The 25436-nt window shown below is 54.7% G+C and overlaps 1 protein-coding gene across 1 annotated transcript in view; it reads left to right on the top strand.

Annotated features, from left to right (window-relative positions):
• PPL (periplakin) overlaps nucleotides 1–25381 on the top strand; it is a 44322-nt gene extending 18941 nt beyond the window's left edge. Inside the window, exons 3-23 of the mRNA XM_068524775.1 lie at nucleotides 1770–1869; nucleotides 6357–6511; nucleotides 7173–7293; nucleotides 7888–8013; nucleotides 8103–8144; nucleotides 9241–9402; nucleotides 9499–9606; nucleotides 10543–10638; nucleotides 12246–12368; nucleotides 12463–12609; nucleotides 13245–13396; nucleotides 14694–14791; nucleotides 14959–15116; nucleotides 16039–16217; nucleotides 16298–16436; nucleotides 17191–17384; nucleotides 18695–18845; nucleotides 19610–19693; nucleotides 20404–20520; nucleotides 21022–21114; nucleotides 21875–25381. Coding sequence (XP_068380876.1) covers nucleotides 1770–1869; nucleotides 6357–6511; nucleotides 7173–7293; nucleotides 7888–8013; nucleotides 8103–8144; nucleotides 9241–9402; nucleotides 9499–9606; nucleotides 10543–10638; nucleotides 12246–12368; nucleotides 12463–12609; nucleotides 13245–13396; nucleotides 14694–14791; nucleotides 14959–15116; nucleotides 16039–16217; nucleotides 16298–16436; nucleotides 17191–17384; nucleotides 18695–18845; nucleotides 19610–19693; nucleotides 20404–20520; nucleotides 21022–21114; nucleotides 21875–24541 — 5212 coding nt within the window. The 3' untranslated portion in view covers nucleotides 24542–25381. The remainder of the gene's footprint in view (nucleotides 1–1769; nucleotides 1870–6356; nucleotides 6512–7172; nucleotides 7294–7887; nucleotides 8014–8102; nucleotides 8145–9240; nucleotides 9403–9498; nucleotides 9607–10542; nucleotides 10639–12245; nucleotides 12369–12462; nucleotides 12610–13244; nucleotides 13397–14693; nucleotides 14792–14958; nucleotides 15117–16038; nucleotides 16218–16297; nucleotides 16437–17190; nucleotides 17385–18694; nucleotides 18846–19609; nucleotides 19694–20403; nucleotides 20521–21021; nucleotides 21115–21874) is intronic.
• The last annotated feature ends 55 nt before the right edge of the window (nucleotides 25382–25436 follow it).

Below are 25436 nucleotides of genomic sequence, written 5' to 3'. Positions count from 1 at the left end.
ACCCCCATTCCTACCAAGCTGGTCAGGAGGCTTGCCTGGTCATGCCTGCCTCAGTCTCGTGACTATTTCTATAAATGCTGATTTCCTCCCAGTCTGGGGGTGGCTGTGCCTGTGTGCATTACTGGGCCTGGCACACAGTAAGTGCTTGAGTGTGGGCAGAATGATGCTTCTGGGTGCTTAGCTTCTCAGGCCCCACTGTGGAGCTGGTATAAAAGGTCTTTGATGGAGATTAGAGGACTAAGTACTAATCTTGACCGTTGCTGGCCAGCTGGCTGGCTGGCTGTGTGACATTAACCAAGTTGCTTTCCCTCGCTGGTCTTTGTTTCTTCCTTTGTTTAAAGAAAACAAAGTCGGAGCTGGATCAGTAAGGCTCCTTAACGACTATAATCATGAACCTTTGAACCTTTGTGAGATTTACTGGGCGCCCAGCTCTTTGCCTGCATAACCTCACTCCCATCCCTAACACCCCACTGGGAAAGGTCCATCTGACAGCGGGAAGCAGAGGCACAGAGAGGGACAGCAGCTTGGCCAAGTCGCACAGCGAGAACCCACATCTGAGTCCAAAGCCAAGGTCTTCACTCCCACAGTAGTGTTTGCCAGAGTGGTCTGTGGTGTGATTTCGGGGGGCAGACAGATGTGACAGGAGGACACACGGAAACACCAAGTGAGAAAGCCGTTCTGATTTCAGGTCTCTCTCAGGTGCTCTGAGAACACCCAGGAGGTCTCAGCCTGGTGCCAGCACAGCTCTAACTTGGCTGCAGTATGTGCCAAGCTCTGCTTTTAAGCAGGTGAGGGCAAGGCTCAGTTTCAACGTGTGCAGGCGGCCGAGTGTCTGGCTAGAACTTAATGCCGTCCTTTTATTTCTGTGGGATTTATTTTGGTGGTTACCTCCATTGATGGCAAGGACTTCTGGTTTTATGTTTGCAATGGGAAGAGCAAGTTCCCTTTTTTAGTAAATTTATTTAAATATAAAGAGTGAGTAGATTAAAAGTATCAGGTATTTAATAATGCTGCTTACACAAAAACTTGTACCGGAATGTTCATAGCAGCCTGATCAGTAATGACCAAAAGGTGGAAACAACCCAAATGTCTATCAGTGGATGACTGGATATATAAAATGTGGGATATTCAAGCTGTGGAGTATTATGCAGCCATAAAAAGGAATGAAGCACTGACACATGCTGTAACATGAATGACCCTCAAAAATATTGTTAGGTGAAAGAAGTTAGACATGAAAGGCCTCACTAGTATGATTCCATTTCTATGAAATGTCCAGAATAGGCAAATCCATAGAGACAGAAAGTGGATTCGTGGTTGCCAGGGGCTGTAGGGCAGGATGGTGAGGAGTGAGTACTAAAGGATGCGGGGTTTCTTTTTGGGGGTGATGAAAACATTCTGGAATTACATAGTGATGATGGTTATACAACCTTGTGAATACACTAAAAACCACTGAATTATACACTTTAAAAGGGTGAATTTTACATCTCAGTAAAAAATGTGGAAAAAAAGGGTAAGTGTGCTCTGCCAACATGGTAAAATAGAAGCGTTAGAGTGATGGCCAGAGCGAGGGCTGATTCCCTGCCAGGTGCTGCCTCTTTTCTGTGCCTTTAGTGATGTTGCCCTGGGGGGACAACCAAGCTCCATCTGAGGCTCACTGGACAGCTCCTGCTCCGAGCCTGGGGCTGGGGACAGCCTGGGAGGCTGGGTGCTGGTGGGGACCCGGCCCTTGCCCTCTGACCCTCGGCCTACCTCCCTTCTTCCGCCTGCAGCATCTCTATCAAGGAGCTGTCAGAGCTGATTGAGCAGCTGCAGAAGAATGCCGACCAGGTGGAGAGGAACATCGTGGACACGGAGGCCAAGCTGCAGAGCGTGAGTGCCCCATCTCCCACCCTGGTGCCCCCTGTGCCACCAGCCCTGCTCAGGACCAGGGGCTTGTCTGACCCCGTGGTTCTCACCTGGGCGTGATTCTGCCCCCAGGGGACATGTGGTCACATCTGGAGACATTTTTAGCCGTCACAACTGGGGGAGTGCAGTGGGTGGGCGTCTAGTGGTGGAGTCCAGGGATGCTGCTATACACCCTGCAGTGCACAGAACAGCCCCGTACACGGAATGATCCAGCTGCAAATGTCAAAGTGCCCAGGTGGAGATGCACTGAAGAGGAACCTCATTATTGCTGGTAATAGCAGCTCCTCCACCCCGGGTACTAAGTTGCTGCAGCTGATTGGCCCCAGCTGGAGGAGAACCACAGACTCAGGATCCAGGCTCTGGTTAGGATCCCAGCTTTGCCACTTGCTGTGTGACCTTGAGCAAGTCACCTTACCTCTCTGTTCATGCGATTCCCTCTGAAAGGATAAGAGCGATTGTCCCCACCTGCCGGGCTGCTGTAAAGATTCAATCAGATTATGCAGCTGCAGTGCAGGGCTCACTATTATTATCAACATCATCATCCTTACTTCTCCTACCATTGCCACTACTCAGATGCAGGCTGGGCAGATCACTTTCCCTCTCTGTGCCTCAGTTTCCTCTCCTGTAACATGGGGATAACAACCGACCTGAGCCCAGAGGTTCTCCTGGGGATCCTGCACCGTGGGCCACACCGGAGCCCTGCTCACTCCTGTGAGCTGCTAAAATGACCACCTCCCCTCTGAACCCTCCACAGCCCAGTGCGGTTGAGTTTATACGTTTTTTTGTAGCTGGAGAAACTGAGGTTCAGAGAGGGCCAGGGCGGACTATGTCAGTGACAGAGCTGACCCCAGAGGCATCCCACAGGTGGGGTTGCCAGATTTAGCAAATAAAAATATAGGGTATCCAGTTAAGTTTGAATTTTAGAACACAATTTTTTTTTTTTTGTATAAGTATATCCCATGCACTACTTGAGATATAATAATATTATAAAATTATCCATTGTTAATCTGAAATTTGAATTTAACTGGGCGTCTGTATTTCATCTGCATTCCAGGCATGACTAAGAGGCGGGTCCAGAGGAGTGGGTGGCTGAGGGTGGCCAGGTCACGAGAGAGGTCAAGGTCCGGCCGGCCCCGCTGCTGTCCCCAGGCCCAGACGTGGCTGCCACTCCTCGGACAGCCACCTGAGGGCCAGTCCCCCTGAGACCTGAGGGACAGGGGTGGGCTGGGGATGGCACAGCTGGGAGGGTGAGAAGTGGGGACATGGGGAGAGTGGGGCAAGAAAGGCAAGAGGGTCCCCCCTCCCCCAGGGTCCCCCCTCCCCTCTCTCATTCCTTTCCTGCCTCCACCTCCCACCTTTCTTTCTGGCCTCAGCCGGCCCTGCCAGCATCCTTCCCTCTGGCCATGCCCTTGCCCTGGTACCCAGCCGCTTTGGCAATTTTTTTGTCCCCTCTCTTGTGACTGCCATGGTGGCGTGTGCTTTCCTAAATGAAAACAGCTTTTTGGAGTGTGTCCCTTTTTCCTCCTAATACAAGTAATATGTGTTCGTTACAAACATTTCAGGACCGATAAACAAGTATAACGAAGCAAATTAAGATGGCGTATAACTCCACCACCAGAGAGAACGATCATCCATTAACCTTCTGGTGTATCTGTGACCTTTTCCTGTGTGTGTGCGTGTGTGTGAATAGCATCCAGCTCTCTCATTGTATTTGCTTAGAGTAATGACTCAAAGTAACAAGGATGTTTTAGGGAGATAATTTTGAACTATTTTCTTTTCATTCAAATGAACAAACTTAAAAAAAGAAACCACGCTTTGAAGACTGCATGGGCTAATCTTTCTGTCTTTTCTCTTCCTTCCTTCCTTCCTTTTTTTGGAAGGAAACATCATTATTAATTTTACTACCCAAATGTTCTCTTGAACTTTCCTATTTTTTTATGGAAGTGAGATTCACATAAGATAAAATTAACCACTTAAAGTGTACAGTTCCGTGGCATTTTGTACATTTACGATGTTGTGCGACCACTGCCTCTATCTGGTTCCAAGGCACTTTCATCGCCCCAAAGGGAAACTCCATGCCCATCAGCAGTCACTCCCCATCCTCCTCCCCACAGCCCCTGACAACCACTAATCTGCTTTCCGTCTCTTTGGATATACTTATTCTGGATATTTCATATAAACAGAATCATACAGTATGTGACCTTTTGTGTCTATCCCAATTTTTAAACGCCAGAAAAGTTGGAAGAATTGAGAATATCCATATCCTCACCACATCTCCTGGATTTGTACCAGTAACATCTCCTGGATTTGCTTTATCCCTCATCTGTCCATCAGTGTGTGTGTCATTTACAAGATATGTCAGTCCCTATGACTTTTTTTTTTTTTTTACTTTAAAAAACTTGTCTATGGAAAGTGTCCAGATTTTAAGAGCTCACCCTTGTGAGTTTTTGCCTCAGTAGGTACCCATGAAACCATTACTCAGGTCAAGATAGAGGACATTTCCCGAAGGGTCCCAAGGGACCTTCCCAATCAATATCCCCCAGAGGTAACCACTGTGCTGACCTCTGTTCCCATTGATCAGTCTTGTCCAACTGTTGACTGTCGAACACCCACGTGGCATCTCTCCACTAGATGTTCTTTCTTGTCTCGGCTGGAGGGGGCTTGCGTTCCCACACAGCACCTGCACCTGTGTGAATTAGGAAATGATTAATTTACTTCCTCCTTTTGCAAAATTAATCTTTGACACTATAACTGCCCAGCAGAGCTTCAGATCAGCTGGTGATGGTGGAGCTGATAAAATTCCACCCAAGCCAAGAACCATGACATTTTGTTGCAACTTTTTAACTGGCCAGACCCACCCGTGGTGGGGCGATGGCCCAGCGCCATTGGACTTCTGCCATGTCGACCTCACCCCCAAGCCCCTCAGGGCGCTGGGCCCACTTGCTGCTCAGCCCTCCCGGCCCAGGAAAGACCTGGAAGAACGGGCTGGATACCTTCTCTTCCTCCGAGAGGAAGTTGAGTCGTTTGACACTGTACCAGGCACCACATCACTTCTGTTCACTACTTTTTCCTTTTGCCGTTTCTTCCTTTTTTAACATCTTTATTGAGGCATGTTTTACAGATCAGAAAAATGCACCCCCTTTAAACGTACAGTGCAATGATTTCTAGTAACATCACCAAGTGGTGCAGTCATTTCTATAGGTTGGTTTCAGAACTTTTTCATCCCTTCGTAAGATCTCCTGTGTCCATTGACTGCAGATTCCCACTCCCATCCAGCCCTTGGCAACCACTCATCTCCTTTCTGCCTGTGGATTAGCCGACTTGGGGCAGTTCCCATAAACCAGTCCTGCGCAGCGTGGCCTTCCGTGTCCGGCTCCTCTCACTTGCATGGTTTCGAGGCTCGTCCCTGACGAGCCCGCGTCTGTGCTCCCACCTTCTTGCTGCCGAGGGAGAGTCCTTGGGTCACTTGGATGCCTCTTCTGAAGCAGGGGTTTCTCTTACTCCCATTGCAGAGATGGGGACGCCGAGACCCAGCGAGGGGAGGGGACTGGCCTCGCGAGTTCCCCCATGTGACCCCAGTCCAGTCTCTGGACCCCCAGTCCAGTCTCTGACTCGTCCCCCCTGGGCCTGGGGTCCCCCGGGCCTGGCACAGTGCCCAGCCATGCTCCCTGAAAGTCCACTAAGTGGATTCATGGGCTGTGTTTAGAAACCTGCTGTACCCGCTTCCCATTCATTGTTCTTCCCTAAATAAGCAGAGACCCTGGGCTCATCAGCGACTTATCGATTGTACCTCCCAGATGCCCACCCACTTTGTTCATTCTTGCCATTTCACTGGTGACACCCCAGCGTGGGCCACCCTCAGCTCTCACCCGGGCCCTGTCACAACCCCTGACTGTACTCCCAGCTTGTACCCTGTTCCCTGCAGAGCCCCTGGAGGAATTGCCTTTAAGGATAGGTGGGACCCCGTCTCCCACTTCCTCCCCCGTCCCTCCTTCTGGCCTCAATCACAGCCATCCTTTCCTCCCACAGGACCTTTGCACAGACTATTCCCTCTGTCTAGAACACTCTTCCCTTTCTTCCTTCCTTCTTAGCCTGTGTCACCACCTCAGAGGGGCCTCACTGACCCCCAGAGCTCAAGCAGGTCCCCCATGTTCCACCTCTGCTGTGTTTCCTTGGTAAGCACCAACTTGTAGGAACTTGCAGTCACCTTTGTGAGGTTTATCTGTGACTTGCCTTTCTGGGGGTCTTCCTCTCCCCTGGGCTGGGCGGGGGCCATGTCTCTTTGTGCACGGCTGTGTCCCGAGCCGGCCACAGCAGGCACTTGAGCAGAGGCTGGGCAGGTCTGGGGGAGGCCATCACTCGCCCTTCTCCTCCCATCCCTCCCATCCCAGCTGTGCCCACTGAGTCCCTGCCCACTCTCTCTCCCCTCCCCTTTCTTGTGACTCTCACAGGACCTGGCCCGGCTGCAGGAGGGCCGGCAGCCAGAGCACCGGGACTCGGCCCTGCAGAAGGTTTCAGACTCAGAGAAGCTGCTGTATGTGCTGGAGGCAGACGCGGCCATCGCCAAGCACATGAAGCACCCCCAGGGGGACATGATCGCCGAGGAGTAGGTCCCCTCCGCTTCGGGTCCTGAGGGACCTGCTCGGGGCCAGGGCAGGGGGGCTGCAGCCACTCAGCATTCAGGAACCCGAGTTGGGGTTTGTTGAGGGTTAACTGGATGCCAGCACGAGCCAAACACTTTATGTTATCCTCACGACAACCCATTTTTCAGTTGGGGAAACTGAGGCTCGGAGCGCTGGTGTCTCCTGTCCTGGTCAGAGTGTGACCACAGCCCCCTGACCTCCAAGCTTGTGAACACATTCTCTCCTGCCTAATGCCCAGCTGGCTTCCCGAGCGCCTGGCTCTCGCCTCAGCTTAGATGTGGACAAAGCACTCTCACTGTCACGGCCCCCACCACCCTGTAGCCCTGCTGGATGGTGAGCTCCAGAGAGCAGCAGATCTGCCTGTTTCTTCTGGAACCTCCTGTGGTTCTGGGCGCAGAGTAGGGCTCTCAGGAAACATTGGTGGGGGAAGGTAGAATGAAGGAAAGTGGACAGGAGCAGGGTGGGAGTGATTGCCTGGACCCAAGGCCACAGTCACCCTGTCCTACCAGGCCACTGAGCAGAAAGCTGAGGCCAGGGGCTGGGGTGGGTGGCCCCCCCTCGTGGCATGGGCAGTGCACCCGCCAACCAGCCCCGCTAACCAGGGTGGCCACTCTCCCCGCTCAGCATCTGTCAGCTGAAGGAGCGTGTGACCAACCTCCGCGGGAAACACAAGCAGGTCTACAACCTGGCAGTGAAGGAGGTGGACCCGCAGGTCAACTGGGAGGCGCTGGTGGAGGAAAAGCTGGTATGGACCCGGGTTCAGCTGGGTGGGGCTGTGTGTGGGCCAGGGGGACCCCTACCATTGAACGGGCACCACAGTCCTGCCAGGGAGGGAGTTGTGTTCCCGGTGTTTCCTGATGTTTGTGTCAATGAGATGAGCAAGGCTCAGAGAGGTGCAGTGCCTAGCTCAGGGTCACACAGCAGAAGTGGTGGAGATTGGGACCCTCCCGGGCTCGTTGGAGCCCTGGCAGGCTGGGGGCAGTGGCCAGATTTCTGGCCGGCCACTGCCCTTCCTGTGCCCTCACCAGCCCATCTCCACCATGGAGAAGCCCGGGCACTGGGTGACCCCAAGCAAGTGACTCCCCCTGGCTGAGCCTCTGTTTCCCCATCTGTGAAATGGAAACAGTAACCGTGAGGGCCTCTGAGGTTGCTGTGAGATTAAATGAGTTGGGATGTGACAGCCTCTCTCTGCGTCCCTCCGGGGCCACTTCACTCACTCCTTGGCCGGCACCATGAGGAGGAGAGCCGAGGCTCCCGGGGTATGGGGTGCTGGGTAGGCTGCGAGTCCCGAGTCCCTGGCCCACCCCCATGCACGTTGTCCCTCCGCCCGCCCGGCCAGGACAAGCTGAGCAGCCAGAGCTTCGGGTCGGACCTGCCGCTGGTGGACCACCAGGTGGAGCAGCACAACATCTTCCACAATGAAGTCAAGGCCATCAGGCCCCACCTGACCAAGGACGGGGGCAAGGTACGTGCACGGGGGTGGAGGGGGCCCCGGGGAGGCGGGGCTCCCACCTGCACTCCCGCCCTAACCCATGCCCTCGGCTCCGTCCTCAGGAGCAGAACGGCGAACTCCAGGCCAAGTACCAGAAACTGCTGGTGAGACGCCCCCGGGCACGGGATGGGAGGGGATGGGAAGCCGGGCCGTGGGGACAGACGTGTGTGCAGTAAACACTTCAAACAGGACGGAGGGGGATGAAGTGGGAAGAGGCAGTACCCTGAGCCCCTACCTGAGAGGCGCCCCTGTTTGCCCTGTGCTCGTGGAAAACCCCAAGAGACCCCATGGATACAGTTCATCTTACTATTTGCTTCTTAATTCTTTATTGAGCACCTACTGTGTGCCAGATACAATGCCACATACTTAATAAATGGAAGTTTTTCTATTTCCTTTTTCAAAACCTTTAAAGAATGTCTTCTTTTTAAAACTGCACAAGTGATGCATAAATGTTGTGGACATTACAGACACTCGTTATGGACGTTACAGACGCCTCAGATGTGAGAATGCAGAGACGGTGATAGTATAGCCGGTAGGAGGCTCTGGAGCTGGGCTGCCTCTGCCCCTTTTGGTGGGGAAACCTTGAGCACAAGCTGCTGAGCCTCTGGGAGCCTCAGTTTCCTCATCTGTAAAGCAGTCACTTCCAGTCCCTGGCTCATAGGATGCTTTGAGGATTGCATGAGTTGATGCTGGAGAAGTCCTTAGCACAGTCCTGGCACATGGTGGGCCCCACACGAGTGTTCACTGCTGTTCTCATTTGCAGAGTGGAACGCAGACATCCCTCCTCCTTCCCCTCCTCCTTGCCCTGTGGTAGTTTCCCACGATCCCCCTAGCACCATGACATGTTAAAGAAAAAAGTGGAAGTGTAGCTGCTGATGTTTATTGAGCACCAACTGTATGCCAGGGTTGGTGCCCTATGAGATCAGTGCTGTCGTTATTCCCATTTTGCAGACGAGTAAACTAACGTTCCACAAACATGTCAATTCTGTGAGGGTTTTGTTTTGTTCACTGCTGTATCCGCAGGGCCTGGAGCCGTGCCCAGCACTTAGTAGATTCTCGGAAAACATTTGCTGAACGAATGAAGGAGTTTCGGGGTGGGGGGGCGGTCAGGTGACTCATCCAAGGGAGTGCAGTGGAGCAGGAGGCGTGGAGGGAGGCTCTTGCCGGCAAGGCCACAGCCCTGTCCGTGCCCGCCCACAGGCGGCGTCTCAGGCACGGCAGCAGCACCTGAGCTCGCTGCAGGACTACATGCAGCGCTGCACCAATGAGCTGTACTGGCTGGACCAGCAGGCCCAGAGCCGCATGCAGTATGACTGGAGCGACTGCAACCTCGACTACCCCAGCCGCCGGCGCCAGTACGAGGTGAGCACTGGGCTCTGGGGGTGCGGGCCAGGGGGCTGGGAAGGAGCACGGGGCTGCCTGACTGGACAATGAGCCCCTCCACTGCCCCTGCTGCAGAATTTCATCAACCGGAACCTGGAGGCCAAAGAGGAGAGAATTAACAAGCTGCACAGCGAGGGTGACCAGCTGCTCGCCACGAAGCACCCCGGAAGGAAATCCATTGAGGTACGTGAGCCCCGGGAAGGGACGCCTCCTCCAGGCTGCCCTCCGGGTGGCCTCTGCTCTGGGCCGCCTACACTCAGGCAGGCCCCAAGGTGGGTGTCCTGTGTCCATCTGTCTGTCTCTCCATTTTGCTGACTCCTCTTGCTCTGTCTGACCCTGCGTCCTCTCATTATCTCGATGCCCTGCCCTCAGTCCCTGGACTTCTGAAGCCCATGTGGTGCCCATATTAGTTTCCTATTGCGGCTGTAACAAATGACCACAAACTTGGTGGCTTTAAACAAAGGAAAGTTATTCTCTCATAGTTCTGAAGGCCAGAAATTCGAAATCAAGGTTTTGGCAGGCTTGTTTCCTCTGAGGTCTCTAGGGGAGAATCCTTCCTCATCTCTCCTTGCTTCTGGTAGTTGCTGGTAATCCTTGGCATTCCTTGGTTTGGAGCTGCATCACTCCTGTATCTGCCTCTGTGTCTTCACATGGCCTTCTCACCTGTGTGTCATCGCCTCTTCTCATGAGGACACCAGTCATTGGATTTCAGGCCCACCCTAAATCCAGGATGATTTCATCTTGAGATCCTTAACCAATTACATCTGCAAAGACCCTATTTCCAAATAAAGTCACATTCTGAGCTCTGGTGGACCTGAATTTGGGGAGTACCTTTGTGAGATTTTTTAAAAAGCACCACTTTGTCTGGGCAGACACAGCCCCTACTTGTCCCTTGTGCAGTGTACAACCTGAGCACCCGTACACAGCGGCCCTGCTTGGTGCCTCAACACGTTCCCCTCACTCCTCCTCCCACCCCTGGGCGGGAGGTGGCTGGGAGCCACACATACGCAGAGGCCAGATACCCACTCCTCTATCCTTTCCTGGTCTGGAATCCTGCCATCCCTCCCTTCGTGTCCCCGGTGCTTGGCCAGCAGCAGTCTGCCTGCTTTCTCCTGGCAGGCTCACATGGAGGCTGTGCATGCAGATTGGAAGGAGTACCTGAACCTGCTCATCTGTGAGGAGAGCCATCTGAAGTACATGGAAGAGTACCACCAGGTACCTGCCAGCCCAGGGCCCCATTGGTGGGAGCACCCAGTGCCTGCTTGGCTCACTCATGGCCTCAGTGCTACTTCCTCCAGGAGCCTTGCAGGGCTGCCTGCCCAGGCCTCCCAGTACTTACACTTCTGATGACGTGGGCGTGCCCCAAGCTTGCTGGGCCCTTGTCTGCCTTCCCTGGGGGCTGGGGCTGGAGAGTCTGACTCACCAGGATAGCGTAGGCACAGGAGTAGGTGTGTGGAGTTTTAATTTTGGTAAAATATATATAATATGAAATTTGCCATTTTAGGCCTTTTGAAGTGTACAATCCAGTGCATTCATTACATTCACAAAGTTGTGCAACCATTGCCACTGTCTTTCCAAAACTTCTTCATCACCCCAAATAGGAATTCTATACCCAATGAACAGTCACTCCCCATTCCAACCCCTGGTAACCTCTCATCTACTTTCTGTCTCTTTGGATTTGCCTATTTTAGATATTTCATAGAAGTGGAATCACATGATATGTGGCCTTTTGTATCTGGCTCTTTCACTGAACATAATGTTTTCAAGGTTCATCATGTTGTAGCATGAACCAGAACTTCATTCCTTTTCATGGCTGAATAATATTCCATTGTATGCATGGACCACATTGTGTTTATCCATTCACCTGTTGATGGATGCTGCATTGTTTCCACAGGAATTTGTGTCTTGTTTTTTTTTTTTTTTTAATTTTTATTTATTATTTATTTATTATGTTTATTTTTGGCTGTGTTGGGTCTTTGTTTCTGTGTGAGGGCTTTCTCCAGTTGCGGCGAGTGGGGGCCACTCTTCATCGCGGTGCGCGGGCCTCTCACTATCGCGGCCTCTCTTGTTGCGGAGCACAGGCTCCAGACGCTCAGGCTCAGTAGTTGTGGCTCATGGGCCCAGTTGCTCCGCGGCACGTGGGATCTTCCCAGACCAGGGCTCGAACCCATGTCCCCTGCATTGGCAGGCAGATTCTCAACCACTGTGCCACCAGGGAAGCCCGGAATTTGTGTTTTTAACAAGAGAGCTGCACGTGATTCTTATGAGTAGGTGGTTTGGGGACACTTGAACTCAGACGATACTATTGTAACTAACTCCTGGTTCAGTGTCAGCCCTTCTGGGCTATGAGCTTCACAGGGATCCCAAAGTCATGTTCATAGCTGCAGCCCAGGGGACGGCTGACAATGAATGATTCCAGAGCTAATGGGCTGAAGAATGGGCAAGAGAGTTTTCTAGAACCAAGTGGGGAGGCTTATCTTCCATGTACTAAGACTTAGAATAAGTCAGGGTGTCCCTAGCACAAAGAGAAGAGTGGAATAGAGACGAACCCTAAGCTTACTGGTGTATACACATGAAAACAATACGTCATAGAGGTGGCATTGCATGGATTGATGGGAAGGGACCTGGTTTCTCCCTGTGAAGCCCCCCAGGAAGCTGGGCTGGGGAGGGTTGTGGGTGTCCCCAGGTGGCAGAGCCCATGGATTCAGGGTGAGTGGGAGGCCCAGCCCCACCTGGGAATGGGCTTAAAGTCACAGCCAGGATTAGCCCCAGGTGTCCTAGCACTGTCCTGTCCGTGACAGGGCCCCCCTGGTCTCCTCTAGTTCCACAAAGACGTGAAGGATGCCCAGGAGCTGCTGCGCAAGGTGGACTCAGACCTGAACCAGAAATACAGCCCCGACTTCAAAGACCAATACCAGATTGAGTTGATGCTGCGGGAGCTGGACGTGAGTGATGCCTGAGCAGGCCCCTCCCCAGCTCCCTGCCTGCTGACCGGGGAAGGCTGCGTGATCTCACCTGGGCACTCCCCGCCATGTTTAGGACCAGGAGAAGGCTCTGGACAAGTACGAGCACGAGGTGCAGGGCCTGCAGAAGCGAGGGCAGCAGGTGGTACCCCTCAAGTACCGCCGGGAGACGCCATTCAAGCCCATCTCCGTGGAGGCGCTCTGTGACTTTGAGAGTGACCAGGTGAGCCCCTGCCTGGTGCTCCAGGTGCCTCAGGCAGGCTGGGCCCAGATCTGCCTCTTCTCATGTCACTGAAAGGCCTTAGGAGTGACATGGCTGGATGCAGGGTCTCAAATATTTCAGGAGCCTGTGTTCATCTCCATCATGGGGTCCTCTCTGCCAATGCCCCTGCATCACCCCACCTGCTGCCCTGGCCTTTTCTGTCCTACCAGCTTAGTGGCCCCAGTCATTCCAGCAGAAGTCCCAGGGAAGGTTCTCACTGGCCCGCTCTGAGTCATGTGTCCAGCCTAAACCAATCACTGTGGCCAGGGATGCCATTCTCTCATTGGCCGGACCTGAGTCACATGTCCACCCCCAGAAGTCAGGGAATGGAGGGACGAGAACACATGGGCTGGGACTGCACGGGGGCTCCCCAAAGGGAAATCCAGGTGGGTGCTCGGCCGGCAGACCCGACACATGTTCTCTTGGTGCTGGCCCCTCTCAACTCTCTATGATGGAACCTCTTGGGGAGGGTCTGAGAAACACACTAAGACTCCCCAGGTCCCAGAGTTAGGGGTGGGGCTGAGATGGTGACTGGGCTCCTGGCCACCAGGTGGGGCAGGTCTCTCCATGTGTTCTGACTGGCCTGTCCCCACCAGGGCCTAATCTCTCGGGGCTACAGCTACACCCTGCAGAGGAACAACGGGGAGAGCTGGGACCTCACGGACAGCGCAGGGAATGAGCTGGCTGCCCCAGCTGTCTGCTTCATGATCCCTCCCACCGACCCTGAGGCCGTGGCTCTGGCCGACAGGTACAGGGGCAAAGGAAGGAGCCAGCACGGACTGGCCGCACCCCCTGGGCCCCTCAGGCCACGTTCACAGCCCTGGGCACCCCAACTCAACCTCAGGGTGCCACTAACATCCCCAAACCTGCACCCCCTTGGAGGCTCAAGTGGGACAGCAGCAGATCCCGTTGGCCGAGCTGACTTGTGTGTGAATCTCTGGCTCTGGGCACACATCAGGGAGTGGTTTTTCTGCAAGGGCATCTGGGCCTTTGCACATACTGCTCCCTCTACCTGCACACCAACCCACCACCTGTTGGCTCAGGCCTCTTGGTTTGAAGACCCAGCCTGGGGGTCACCTCTTCTGTGACGCCTTCCCTGATTGCCCCCTCATCCTCCACCCTGGCTCCAGGAAAAGGGCTGCTGCTTCTTTCTCAAGCACCTTCTCCCACTGCTCATGCTGCTCTCATTAGGGTGCTTTGCGTCTGTGTCAGTCTCATTGGGCAGGGGCTCCTTGAGATTTACTATTTTCAGGGCCTTGTTCAGTACCTGGTGCAAAGCAAGTACCCAAGAACTCTTGTTGAATGAGTGATTCAAGGAATTCCTTCATTTATTCATTCAGCAAATATGTATTGAGCACGTACTGTGTACTGCTCCCTCAGGGGTAACATCTTGGTGGGGAAAACAAATGAGCAAACAAGATTATTTTATAAATTTATTTATTTGTTTTTATTTTTGGCTGTATTAGGTCTTTGTTGCTGTGCGCGGGCTTTCTCTAGTTGTGGCGAGTGGGGGCTACTCTTTGTTGTGGTGCGTGGGCTTCTCACCGTGGCTTCTCTTGTTGCAGAGCACGGGCTCTAGGCTCGCGGGCTTCAGTAGTTGTGGCACATGGGCTCAGTAGTTGTGGCTTGCAGGCTTTAGAGCGCAGGCTCAGTAGTTGTGGCGCACGGGCTTAGTTGCTCCGCAGCATGTGGGATCTTCCCGGGCCGTGGATCGAACCCGTGTCCCCTGCATTGGCAGGCAGATTCTTAACCACTGTGGCACCAGGGAAGCCCAAGATAATTTTAGATAGTAAGACTTGCTATTGAAGAAAAGAGAGACAAAGAAAGGAAGGAGGGAAAGAAGGGGTCCGTTGAACCCAAGAGCAAAGAAAGACCAGCGTTTCAGCAAATCCTTTCTACGTGTGTCGTGTTAACTTTTCAAAGCATTTTGATGAGCTTCCCGACTCCTCAAGGCTGTCTGTCTAGCCAGAGTCCAGGGTCCTGTGTCAGTGGGCAGTAGGGGCAGTGGGCTGCCCCAGGTCCCCAGCCCGTTTTTGCTGTCACAGCCTGGGCAGCCAGTACCAGAGCCTGCGGCAGAAGGCAGCTGGGAGCAGAAGGGCGCTCCAGCAGCGGCATGAGGTGCTGAAGGCAGAGAACTCTGGAGGTGGGTACCAGACGCTGCCTGAGGCTCTGGGGGGACAGGGAGGCGGGGCCGGGCCCAGGGTCTGTGCTGCAGATGGGACAGTGGAGGTGGGGAGGCTGGCCCTCCTATGCCCCCTCCCTGGGCCTCACGATCCCCACTGCCACCCGACTCTGATTTCCCTCCGGCAGATGCCTCTGACCTGCAGGGCCGGCAGCTGCTGGCCAGCTTGGACAAGGTGGCCAGCGACCTGGACCGGCAGGAGAAGGCCATCACAGGGATCCTGCGGCCGCCACTGGAGCAGGGCCGGGCCGTGCAGGACAGTGCTGAGCGGGCCGAGGACCTCAAGGTACCCCAGGCTGGGGGCACAGGCTGGCCCACTGGCTCCCCGGGGCCCCTCCTCAAGGTCTCATCCCCATGGGGTGTCTTGGCGCTCAAAAGGGACCACTTGCCACGTGTAACAGGAAGTCGTGAGTCGTGGGGACGGGGGCTGCTCTAGGCCGAAGACTGAGGAGGTCCCTGAGGCCTGGTGCCCCCAAGACACACCCCCAGGAAAAAGGGCTCGTGGCAGAGCTGACAACAGCAGGACTGCAACCCGAGCAGATCAGCACTGAGCTGAGTGAGAGGCCGCGGTGCCCGGCAGCACATGGGCTCTGGGGCGACAGGGCCGGCTCACTCGCCTTGAGCACAGACACACCATTCAAGCCCAAACCTCAGTGTCTTCAGTAAAATGGGCTGATCCGCACTCAGGGGGCCTCAACAGGATGGGGCAAGATGAGCTGCATGGACACCATCTACTCCTCACCTCTTTTACACACACACACAGTTTCCCGGGTCCTCGGCGCCCTCCACGATGGGCGTGACCGTTCCCGGTTCACAGGAGAGGAACGGGGCTTGGAGAAGTGCCGTGGCCCTTGGCGGGGCTCACACCAGGGCTGGTCTGGTTGGGGCCGAACCAAGGCCAGAGGACGCCTGATACAGGGGTGGGGTTGGGGCTAGGCCCCACCATGTCCCCTCCTAAGCTGCTTGGAGTCGCACCCACCTCATTGGAGTTGTCCCCAAAGATGAGTAAAGCTGTGTGAAGTAGTGGGAACAGGAACCTATTCATATTCATCACTCATGAGTCACCATCCAGTGTGTCAGAATTCCCAGGGATGCTCATTACAAACACGGCTTTACCCAGATCCCCAGTCAGGCCCCCCAGGGGAGGACATCCCTGGGTGGGGGTGGCTGCCGGCCGTGGTCAACGCGAGGGGCTCTGGTCCCCACAGAGCATCACCAAGGAGCTGCTGCGCATCGAGCCCGAGAAGGCGAGCGGCACAGCCAAGGGCGAGGCGTTCATGCAGGCCCTCCCGGGCAGTGGCAGTGTGGCCCTGCTGAGGACGCGGGTGGAGGACACCCAGCGCAGATACGAGCGCCTGGTGCAGCTGCTGGACGCGGCCCAGGAGAAGTGCGTGCAGGCGGGCAGTGGGGAGGCTGGGCGGGGTCAAGGGCCAGCACCGCGCCCCAACTCCTGACTCGTGTCCTCAGGGTTGACGTCGCCAACCGCCTGGAGAAGAGCCTGCAGCAGGGCCGGGAGGTGCTGGCCTCATACGAAAACCAGCTGGCCCAGGAGGACACGGTGCCCAAGAGTGGCCATGCCCTGGACAGCAAGAGGCAGGAGCTGGCAGTGAGTGTGGGGACCCTGCGCCTCAGGAGCCTTTCTCTGAGCTGGGCGTGGGCTCCAGGCGCCCCTGCCACCCCACCTGTGGACAGTCGAGGGGCCCGAGGCCCAGGGCAGCAAGTCTCTCCAGGTTTGGAGTCCCAGCCGTACACAGGGTTTCTGTGGCCTGTGGAAATCAGGTGCTGTTATCTTAAAATCGAATGTCCACATAATCCCCCCAGATTCCCAGTGTCTCTGGACAAGCAGATCTGGCCACCTGGGCCCACATGCCTGCACAGCACGTCCGCTGAGCACAGGAGCCTCTGCCCCAGCCCAGCATCTGCCCTCTTCACCATTGCCGCTGGGCCCGCTCTAAGCATTGGGGTCTGTGAGCCCGCGGGAGGCCCCTTATTCACAAAGCACCTCACAAAACCCTTGCCCTTTGTGGTGAGGGCCTCACCTCAGAGCCCAGGAAACGGGCTCAGAGACCAGAGCCTTCTCCAAGGCCACTCCAGTCCCGGGCACGGTGTCATAGGCACGTGCCGTGTGCCGCAGGGTTTTAGAAGCTAGTTTTCCCAGGGTACTGGTCATTGTAACGAAATGGAAACTGCAGAAATGACTACGGGTTTGAGGAGAAACTCAGAGGCAAAGCGCCGGTCCCCGCCCAGGTCCAGGCCTGCCACCCGCTAAAAGCAGGCAGCCCCAAGAGCTCTGGGTAGCGCCATCCCGGGCCCCGGGGCTCTGGCCACAGCACCTGCCATCTGCCTCTCCGTCCCGGCAGGCCATGGCCTCCGAGCTGCAGGCCCGGAAGGCCCTCCTCAGCGAGGTGGAACAGAATCTGCAGGCCGCCAAGCGGTGCTCTGGCTCGCTGGCCAGCCGCTTCCAGGAGCACTGCCCGGACCTGGAGCGCCAGGAGGCCGAGGTGCACAAGCTGCGCCAGCGCTTTGACAGCCTCTGCCAGCAGGCGGAGCGCAGGTGAGGGGGCAGCGGGGGGCCTCGGCTTAGTCTGCCTTAAGGCACCAAAGTAGGATTTCTGCGGACAACACTGAAGGCTGTTTGATTTCTAAAGAATTTCCTCTTTCTGAAAAAAGCAGTACATATACAAGATAAAAAACACAAAGGGATTATAATGACCAAACCCTTCCCCCAAGATCAGCACTGCTACCAGTTTCTTGTGTGTCCTTTCAAAAACATTCTCTATGAGCTGGGGTAGGTGATTAACGTACGAATGACAACACACCACATACAGTGTGTCTTGCTATTTTCCCTGTCATATATTTTCCTGGCCTGATGAGTCAGTAAGTGTTCCCTCCTCCTCTTCTGTTTTCTGGAAGAGTTTGTGTAGACTGGGTGTTAATTCCTTAAATGCTTGGAAGAATTCACCACTGAAGCCATCTGGGCCTGCAATTTGTTTTTTTGTGTGTAAGAGGGTTTTTAACTACAAATTCAACCTCTTTAATAGATATTGGACCATTTGGGTTATCTAATGCTTGAGCAACTTCAGAAGTTTGTGTCTTTCAAGGACGCATTGTCCATCTCATCAAGTTGTTGAGCTTATTGGCATAAAATTGTTCATAGTATTCTCTTATCCTTGACTATCTGCAGGATCTGAGGGAACGTCCTCTCTCTCATTCCTGATGTTGTATCTTCTTCTGTTGTATCTGTTTATTCTTCTTGCCCCCCCCCCCCCCGATCATTATGTCTGAGGTTTATCACGTCATTGACAGTTTCAATGAACCAGCTTTGGTTGCGGTGATCTTTCTCCTGTTTTCCTGTTTCCTGTTTCACTGACATCTGCTCATTATTATTTGCTACTGCTGCTTACATTAAGTCCAATTTGCTCTTCTTTTTCTTTCTTAAGGTAGGAGCTTAGATTGTTGATTTGAAAGCTTTCTTTGTTTTCTAATCTAAGCATTTAAAACTACATACTTCCCACTAAGCACTGCTTTCGTTGTGTCCCACAGATTTTGATGTTTTTATTTTCAGTGAGTTCAAAAGATTTCCTCACCTCCCTTGTGATTTCCCCTTGGATCCATGAGTTATTTAGGTCCTAGAATTCACAGTGGGCATCCCTGTGAGTCCACACAGGCGGGCCTTCCTGCGTTTTACAGAGGCCGCACAGTATTCCAACACAATATTCTGTAATTTACCTAACTACTCCCTTCCTGGTGAACGTTTAGGTTATTTCCACTTAAATTACTTTTGATGACCTCTTTAAAAAGGGATGGCAGGCAGCTCTCAGTGAGACCTGAGAGCTCAAAGGCCTGACGGGCTTTGCCCCGCAGGGTCCAGAGCCTGCAGAGCACCCGGGCTGCTCACGACGCCTTCTGTAGTGGCCGCGACCACCTGCTGCAGTTCCTGTCCCACATCCCCAGCTACGAGCCCCAGGAGACAGACGGCCTCGGCCAGATGGAGACCAAGCTGAACAACCAGAAGGTGAGAAGGCCACTTCCACGTTCACAGGAGGATGGTCACAAGGGGGGGTCGGAGGTTAGCAAGCCCCTTCGTGGACGGGGGCCTGGCAGCGGTCCTGGCCAGGCGGGCTCCCAGCACCCGAGTCTCTGACAACAAGGACGGGGTCTCCCTCACCTCTCCGTCCTCAGTGCCCAGCACAGGGCCTGGCCCAGAGTGGACACTCCGTGCAAGCCAGCTAAATAAGCAAATAGCTACAGGGACACAGGGGAGCCCTCAGGGGGAAAAACCCATTTCCAAAGCCCAGAGTCCTGGCTCCGCAGAAGGCAGCAGGGCCTTGGGGTGAAGGACGAGGAACGGGAAGCCCAACAGCCTGGTCTCAAATCCTGCTCCCACCCCCATTAGCCATGAGCCCATGGGCCAGTCACTGCGCCGCACTGTGCCTGGGTTTCCTCGTTCATAAACTGGAGGTGAGGGACGGTGCCTACCGCACAGGATGTTGGGAGATTCAGTGAGATAATCTAAGAAAGATACTAGAACAGTGCCTGACATTTCGATGCACTCAATAAACACAACTTTCCTGCCAAAGATAATTATCTTCTTGGCCCTTCTTCACAGGGCCTTAGAATTGCCTTTTGTAACAAACAAATGTAAACAAGGAAGCCATTTGTTATACTTTGTGCTAGGGAAGAATTCCAGACTCCAAGGAATCCAGCTACTCTATCTAGGTATTGGATTTTTTTTTTTTTTTTTAATTTTTGGTTTTCAAAGTCTCTGTTGTTTTACAGAACCTGCTAGATGAGATAGCAAGAAGGGAAGAGGAAGTACAGAAAGTCTACGCCCACTCCCAGCAGTACCAGCAAGCTGTCAAGGTGAGACGTGACACCCTGCCCGGAGTGTAAAGCAGCAGGGCCTCTTCCCACCAGCTGGTCCGGCGGGGGTGTCCTCAGGCACTGCTGGCGGCCACGCAAACCGGCACAGGCCTTTGGGAAACAAGATGGTACTGGGCATCGAATACCAGAAAAGGATTTTCTACTGTTTAAAGCAGTAACTGGGGGAATTTATCCTAAAAGAAAAAATATGAAAGAATAATAACGTGGGATTAACAAAATCACTGTACAACAGAATTATTTACAATAGCAAAACAGACAAACTAGAAATAACCTAAATGTCCAATAGCAGAGGAATGGCTAGTAAATTATCATCTAACCACACAATGGATGTTAAAGTCATCAAACTGATCCACAGGAGGATTAGGAGGAGGCAACGTGAGAAAAGCCATAACTCTTATGGTATGGAGTTAAATGAAGAAAGCAGGATGCCATGGTCTCTAGGCCAGGGAGGGCCTGGAAGGAGCATGCTTTGGGGACGGAGGGGGATTGTGGGCCTACTTTTTCTCATCGCACATGTTATTCAGGGATGTAGATATGTACCACTGATGGATCTATGGTTCTCAAAACCTCCTGGCAGTCAGAACAGGGTATGGCTGAGCGGAAGACCTTTGCAGTCAGCTGGAAGGGGTATAAGAACATTTCGGTCTCACCTGCTCTTGTCTGCCCTCTGCCACGTCTCTCTCGCGCAGGACTATGAGTTGGAAGCAGAGAAACTCAGGTCCCTCCTTGACTTGGAGAATGGAAGAAGCAGCCACATGAGCAAGAGGGTCAGGCTCCAGTCCCCTGCCGCCAAAGTGAGGGAAGAGGTGAGCTCTGCAGGCCAGGCCTTCTCGGGGTTCCCTCGCTCCAGAGAGCATGGCATGCAGGCCTCAGAGACGCACACACAATAGGGAAACTGGCCCAAGAGCCCTCCTGGGTGCCAACAGGTTCAGTAAGAGGAGATAACAACTTATTCTGGGGTGGCGACATTGATATGCCTAGAAAGACAGCCTGCTGGGCTTATCTGAGCCAGAGCCACGGACTCCCCCTGCGCGCCGTAAGTAAGTACACACACACAGAGGGCCGATGTTATCAGCTCCTTCCATACACGAACGCGCTAAGGCTCAGAGACAGACCTGCTCAAGGTCACTCGCTGGGGTTTAGGCTTCTGACTCTAAATCTCGTTTTCTCTCCTGTAGATGAGACTGTAGTAGAACTCCAGGTAGGAAGGGGCAAGAAGGTACCCTCTCTCCCCAAATGTCAGACTTTTCAAACACCGTCCAGCTCACCTTTGCTTAGTCTGTTGACTCCTGTCTGCTCTCCTGTAGGAAACGGCTCTTGCTGCCAAGTTCACGGAAGTTAATGCCATCAACAGACAGAGGCTGCAGAATCTGGAGTTTGCTCTGAATCTCCTGAGACAGGTAATGGATCTCAGTAAGGCATTCTACTCAAAACTATCCCAAGAGCTGAGAAATAAGACTCATTGTGCCTCAGAGAAACAGCCTGTGAACCAGTGGGCGTGTCCCCCTGCGAACAGGGTTGGGTGGCGCCAGTGCAGATGCCAGCCCACGCCTGTGCCCCTGTGGACATGAGTCCAACCTACGTGTCCCATCCCTCAAACATTTGCTGAGTACCCAGAAAAAGGTAACTTATTTTTAAAAGCCCAAAATGTTAACAACAACATTGTAATAGTTAAGAAAGTGGAAGCAACTCAATATTCACCAGCAATGGGTGTGCGACTGAGCCAGGGTCTGTCCACACAATGGAAAATGACGAAGCTGTCACACGACGGGGTGGCGCTCTCTGTGCCGCTGCAGATTCTCCCATAAGTGCAACAAGCAGTGTGCAGAACAGGCATCACCATTAGTGTGGAAAAAATAAATACGTGTCACACGCAAAAACATACGTGTCTCAAAGGTGATAGTATCCTGTAGGAACAGGACCAGAGGTGACAGACAGCCTCTGCTTCACACTCTTCTGTGGTTTTAAAATATTTTCCCAGATGCATTTAAACTAGTTGTTTTACCATTTTCAAAAGGAAGCCTAGGACTCTAGTGAACCCGGCACTGAGGGGGCCTCCTCGGGACCGCAGGACAAGCAGTCTGACCTCTGGCGGGTGGCCAGGTGGGGTCGGGCCGTGCAGAGTCCGGCATTAACCCTGCACTGTCTCCTCCTTCCCAGCAGCCTGAGGCAGGCATGAGCCATGAGGCCCTGCCCGGGAGCAAGCCGGGCTCCGGAGCAGAGGAGACGTGGAAGATTCAGAAGGAGCTGGACGAGGAGGCGGAGTGGAGGCAGCAGCTGGAGAATGAGGTCAGGAGCGCCCAGGAGGAGATCCGGACCCTGCAGAACCAGAGCCCGCAGAATGCGGTGGTGAGGAAGGAGGTGCTCAAGAAGGTGCCAGACCCCATGGTGGAGGAGAGCCTCCGGCAGACGCAGCAGACCCTGGTGGAGGAGCAGCGCAAGAGCCAGCTGCTTCAGGAGGAGCTGGAGGCGCTGCAGCTGCGGCTGCGCGCCCTGGAGCAGGAGGCCAGGGACGGGGGGCAGGAGTACACGGTCAAGGAGGTTCTGCGCATCGAGCCGGACCAAACCCAGGCCAACGAGGTCCTGAGGCTGCGGGAGGAGCTGGAGGAGCTGCGGCGGCAGAAGGGCAGCCGGGAGGCAGAGGCGCTCCTCCTGCAGCAGCGCATCGCAGCCCTGGCCCAGGAGAAGAACCAGGTGCGGGAGAAGGTCACCAAGAAGGAGGTGGTGAAACTGCAGAATGACCCCCAGCTGGAGGCAGAGTTCCGGAAGCTGCAGGAGGACGGGCAGCGGGAGCAGCAGCTCAGGGAGAAGCAGGAGGAGGAGCTGAGCTTCCTCCAGGACAAGCTGAAGAGGCTGGAGAAGGAGCGGGCCATGGCCGAGAGCAAGATCACCATCAAGGAGGTGCTCAAGGTGGAGAAGGATGTGGCAACCGAGAGGGAGGTGAGTGACCTCACACGCCAGTATGAGGACGAGGCCGCCAAGGCTCGTGCCAACAAGAGGGAGAAAACAGGGCTGCTCCGAAAGATCTGGGCCTTGGAGGAGGAAAACGCCAAAGTGGTCGTGCAGGAGAAAGTGCGGGAGATCGTCCGGCCAGACCCCAAGGCAGAGAGTGAGGTGGCCAACCTCCGCCTGGAGCTGGTCGAGCAGGAGTGCAAGTACCGGGGGGCCGAGGAGCAGCTGAAGGGCTACCAGAGCGAGCTGGAGGTGCTCCGGAGGCGGGGCCCCCAGGTGGAGGTCAAGGAAGTGACGAAGGAGGTCATCAAGTACAAGACCGACCCCGAGATGGAGAAAGAGCTTCAGAGGCTCAGGGAGGAGATCGTCGACAAGACCAGACTCATCGAAAGGTGTGACCTGGAGATCTACCAGCTGAAGCAGGAGATCCAGTCCCTGAAAGAGGCCAAACCCCAGGTGCAGACCAAGGAGGTGGTCCAGGAGGTCCTGCAGTTCCAGGAAGACCCCCAGACCAAAGAGGAAGTGGAGTCTCTGAGGGCCCAGCTGTCCGAGGAACAGAAGAAGCAAGCGGATCTGGAGAGAGAGAGGGCGTCCCAGGAGGAGAAAATCAAACAGAAGGAGGAAGAGCTTTCCCAGGTGAAGGAGAAGACGGTGCAGCAGGAGGTCGTCAGGTACGAGGAGGAGCCGGGCCTGCAGGCCGAGGTGAACGCCTTCACCGAGAGCATCGACGCGGAGCTGCAGCAGATCGATGGCCTCCGCGGGGAGCTGCAGCAGCTGCAGCGCAGGCGAGCGGAGCTGGGGCGCCAGCTGGAGGAGCTGCAGTGCGAGCGGCAGGCACGCAGGGAGGCCGAGCTGGAGGTGCAGCACCTGAAGCAGCGGCTGGCCCAGCTGGAGGAGGAGGCGGGGGAGGCCCGGGAAAAGGTGACCCTCAAGCAGAAGGTGGTGCTGCAGCAGGACCCCCAACAGGCCCGGGAGCACACCCTGCTCGCGCTGCAGCTGGAGGAAGAGCGGCACCGGCGGAAGGTCCTGGAGCGTGAGCTTGAGACCCTGAAGAAAAAGCTGGAGCACCTGGAGAAGATGGAGGTCAAGGAGAAGGTGGTCTTCTCCAAGAGCATCCAGGTGGAGAGAGGCGACACCGAGCAGGAGATTCAGAAGCTGAAGAGCAGCATGGAGGCGGAGAGCCAGAGCAAGAGGGCGCTGGACGCGGAGGTGAGCCGGCTGGAGGCCAAGCTGTCGGAGCTGGAGTTCTGTAACTCCAAGTCATCCAAGGAGCTGGATTTCCTGAGGGAAGAGAACCACAAACTGCAGCTGGAGAGGCAGAGCCTGCAGCTCGAGGCCCGCAGGCTCCAGTCCGAAATCAAGATGGCGGTGGCGGAGACGCGGGGCCTAAGGAGCATGCCGGTGGCAGCGGATCCCGGGGCGCAGCTCGACTGCCGCCTCCGGTCCCTGGAGCAGGAGCTGGACGACCTCAGGCAGCTCTCCAGAGACAAAGACCTGGAGATCGACGAGCTGCAGCGGCGCCTGGGCTCCGTGGCCATCAAGCGGGAGCAAAGGGAGAACCACCTGCGGCGCTCCATCGTGGTCATCGACCCCGACTCGGGCCGCGAACTGTCCCCAGAGGAAGCCCACCGGGCCGGCCTCATCGACTGGGACATGTTTGTGAAACTCAGGAACCAGGAGTGCGACTGGGAGGAAATCTCCGTCAAGGGTCCCAACGGGGAGTCCTCCGTGATCCATGACAGGAAGTCTGGCAAGAAGTTCTCCATCGAAGAGGCCCTGCAGAACGGAAGGCTGACCCCTGCCCAGTACGACCGCTACGTCAACAAGGATATGTCCATCCAGGAGCTGGCCGTCCTGGTGTCCGGGGAGAAGTAGGCACGGCCCCACCCTCACCTTCCTGGAAGCAGATGCTGGCTCTCTCTCCTGCCCAGTACTCTCCTCGGTATCTTTTCTCCCTGGCCCCGTGCAGCTCTTAATCCGTGCAGAACCAACCCCGTGTGTCCCCCAGCTGCTCAGAGCACAGCTCAACCACAAGCGGGACAGGCACCTGCTGAACCGTCATCCAACCAGGTGAGTGACCTGCTTCATCTCCCGATGATTCAAACCCGCAGTGCCCTTCTTCTTTCTCCTTTTCCCACACAGTCCCATAAACAGACTCCTTGTGTGATACCTGGAAGCAACTGAAAACTACTAAAGCACACAACGACCAACAACTGGGGTGGACAAGCCCGCTCCATGCAGCACTGGCCTCCACACCCCAGCAGGGGAAACTCTAGGGCAGAAAGGCCTCCCATCGGCAAAGCGACAGCTCCCCAGGCCTGTGACCTGCATTCACACCCCTCGGGATTCTGGCTCAGCCGACTCTTCGTCAGAGGCCTTCTAGGGAGACGGATCTGGGCTCTATGCCAGAAAAGGTGCAAAGAAACCAGAACAGCATCTGACCCTGGTGCTCGAATGAAGCTTAACTGTCAAGCCAGACTGTCCCAAGAAAACGCACCATCAGGGAACGTTTCATGTTCTGAAATTACTTTCCTAGTGGACTGTGTTGCTGTTAGCCTTAGATTCGGTGCCTAGTCCTGCTTCTTATCTCACTGCCATTTAGTAAAAACTCCATGGTTGATTTTCTACCAAACAAATTTCGGGCCCTCTGTATCTCACGTATTATGTAAGAAAATGGGAAGTAATAGGGAATTCTATTTATAGCGCAAAAATAAACAAACACCTGGTGGCTTGATTCTAATTTCATGGTGTGTTTCTTCCTCTTTTGCAT

This window comes from Eschrichtius robustus, chromosome 16 (genome assembly GCF_028021215.1).
Source record: "Eschrichtius robustus isolate mEscRob2 chromosome 16, mEscRob2.pri, whole genome shotgun sequence".
Taxonomy (NCBI): Eukaryota; Metazoa; Chordata; class Mammalia; order Artiodactyla; family Eschrichtiidae; genus Eschrichtius; species Eschrichtius robustus.
Note: the sequence above shows the minus strand (reverse complement) of the source record. Positions and strands in the feature narration are given on the sequence as shown.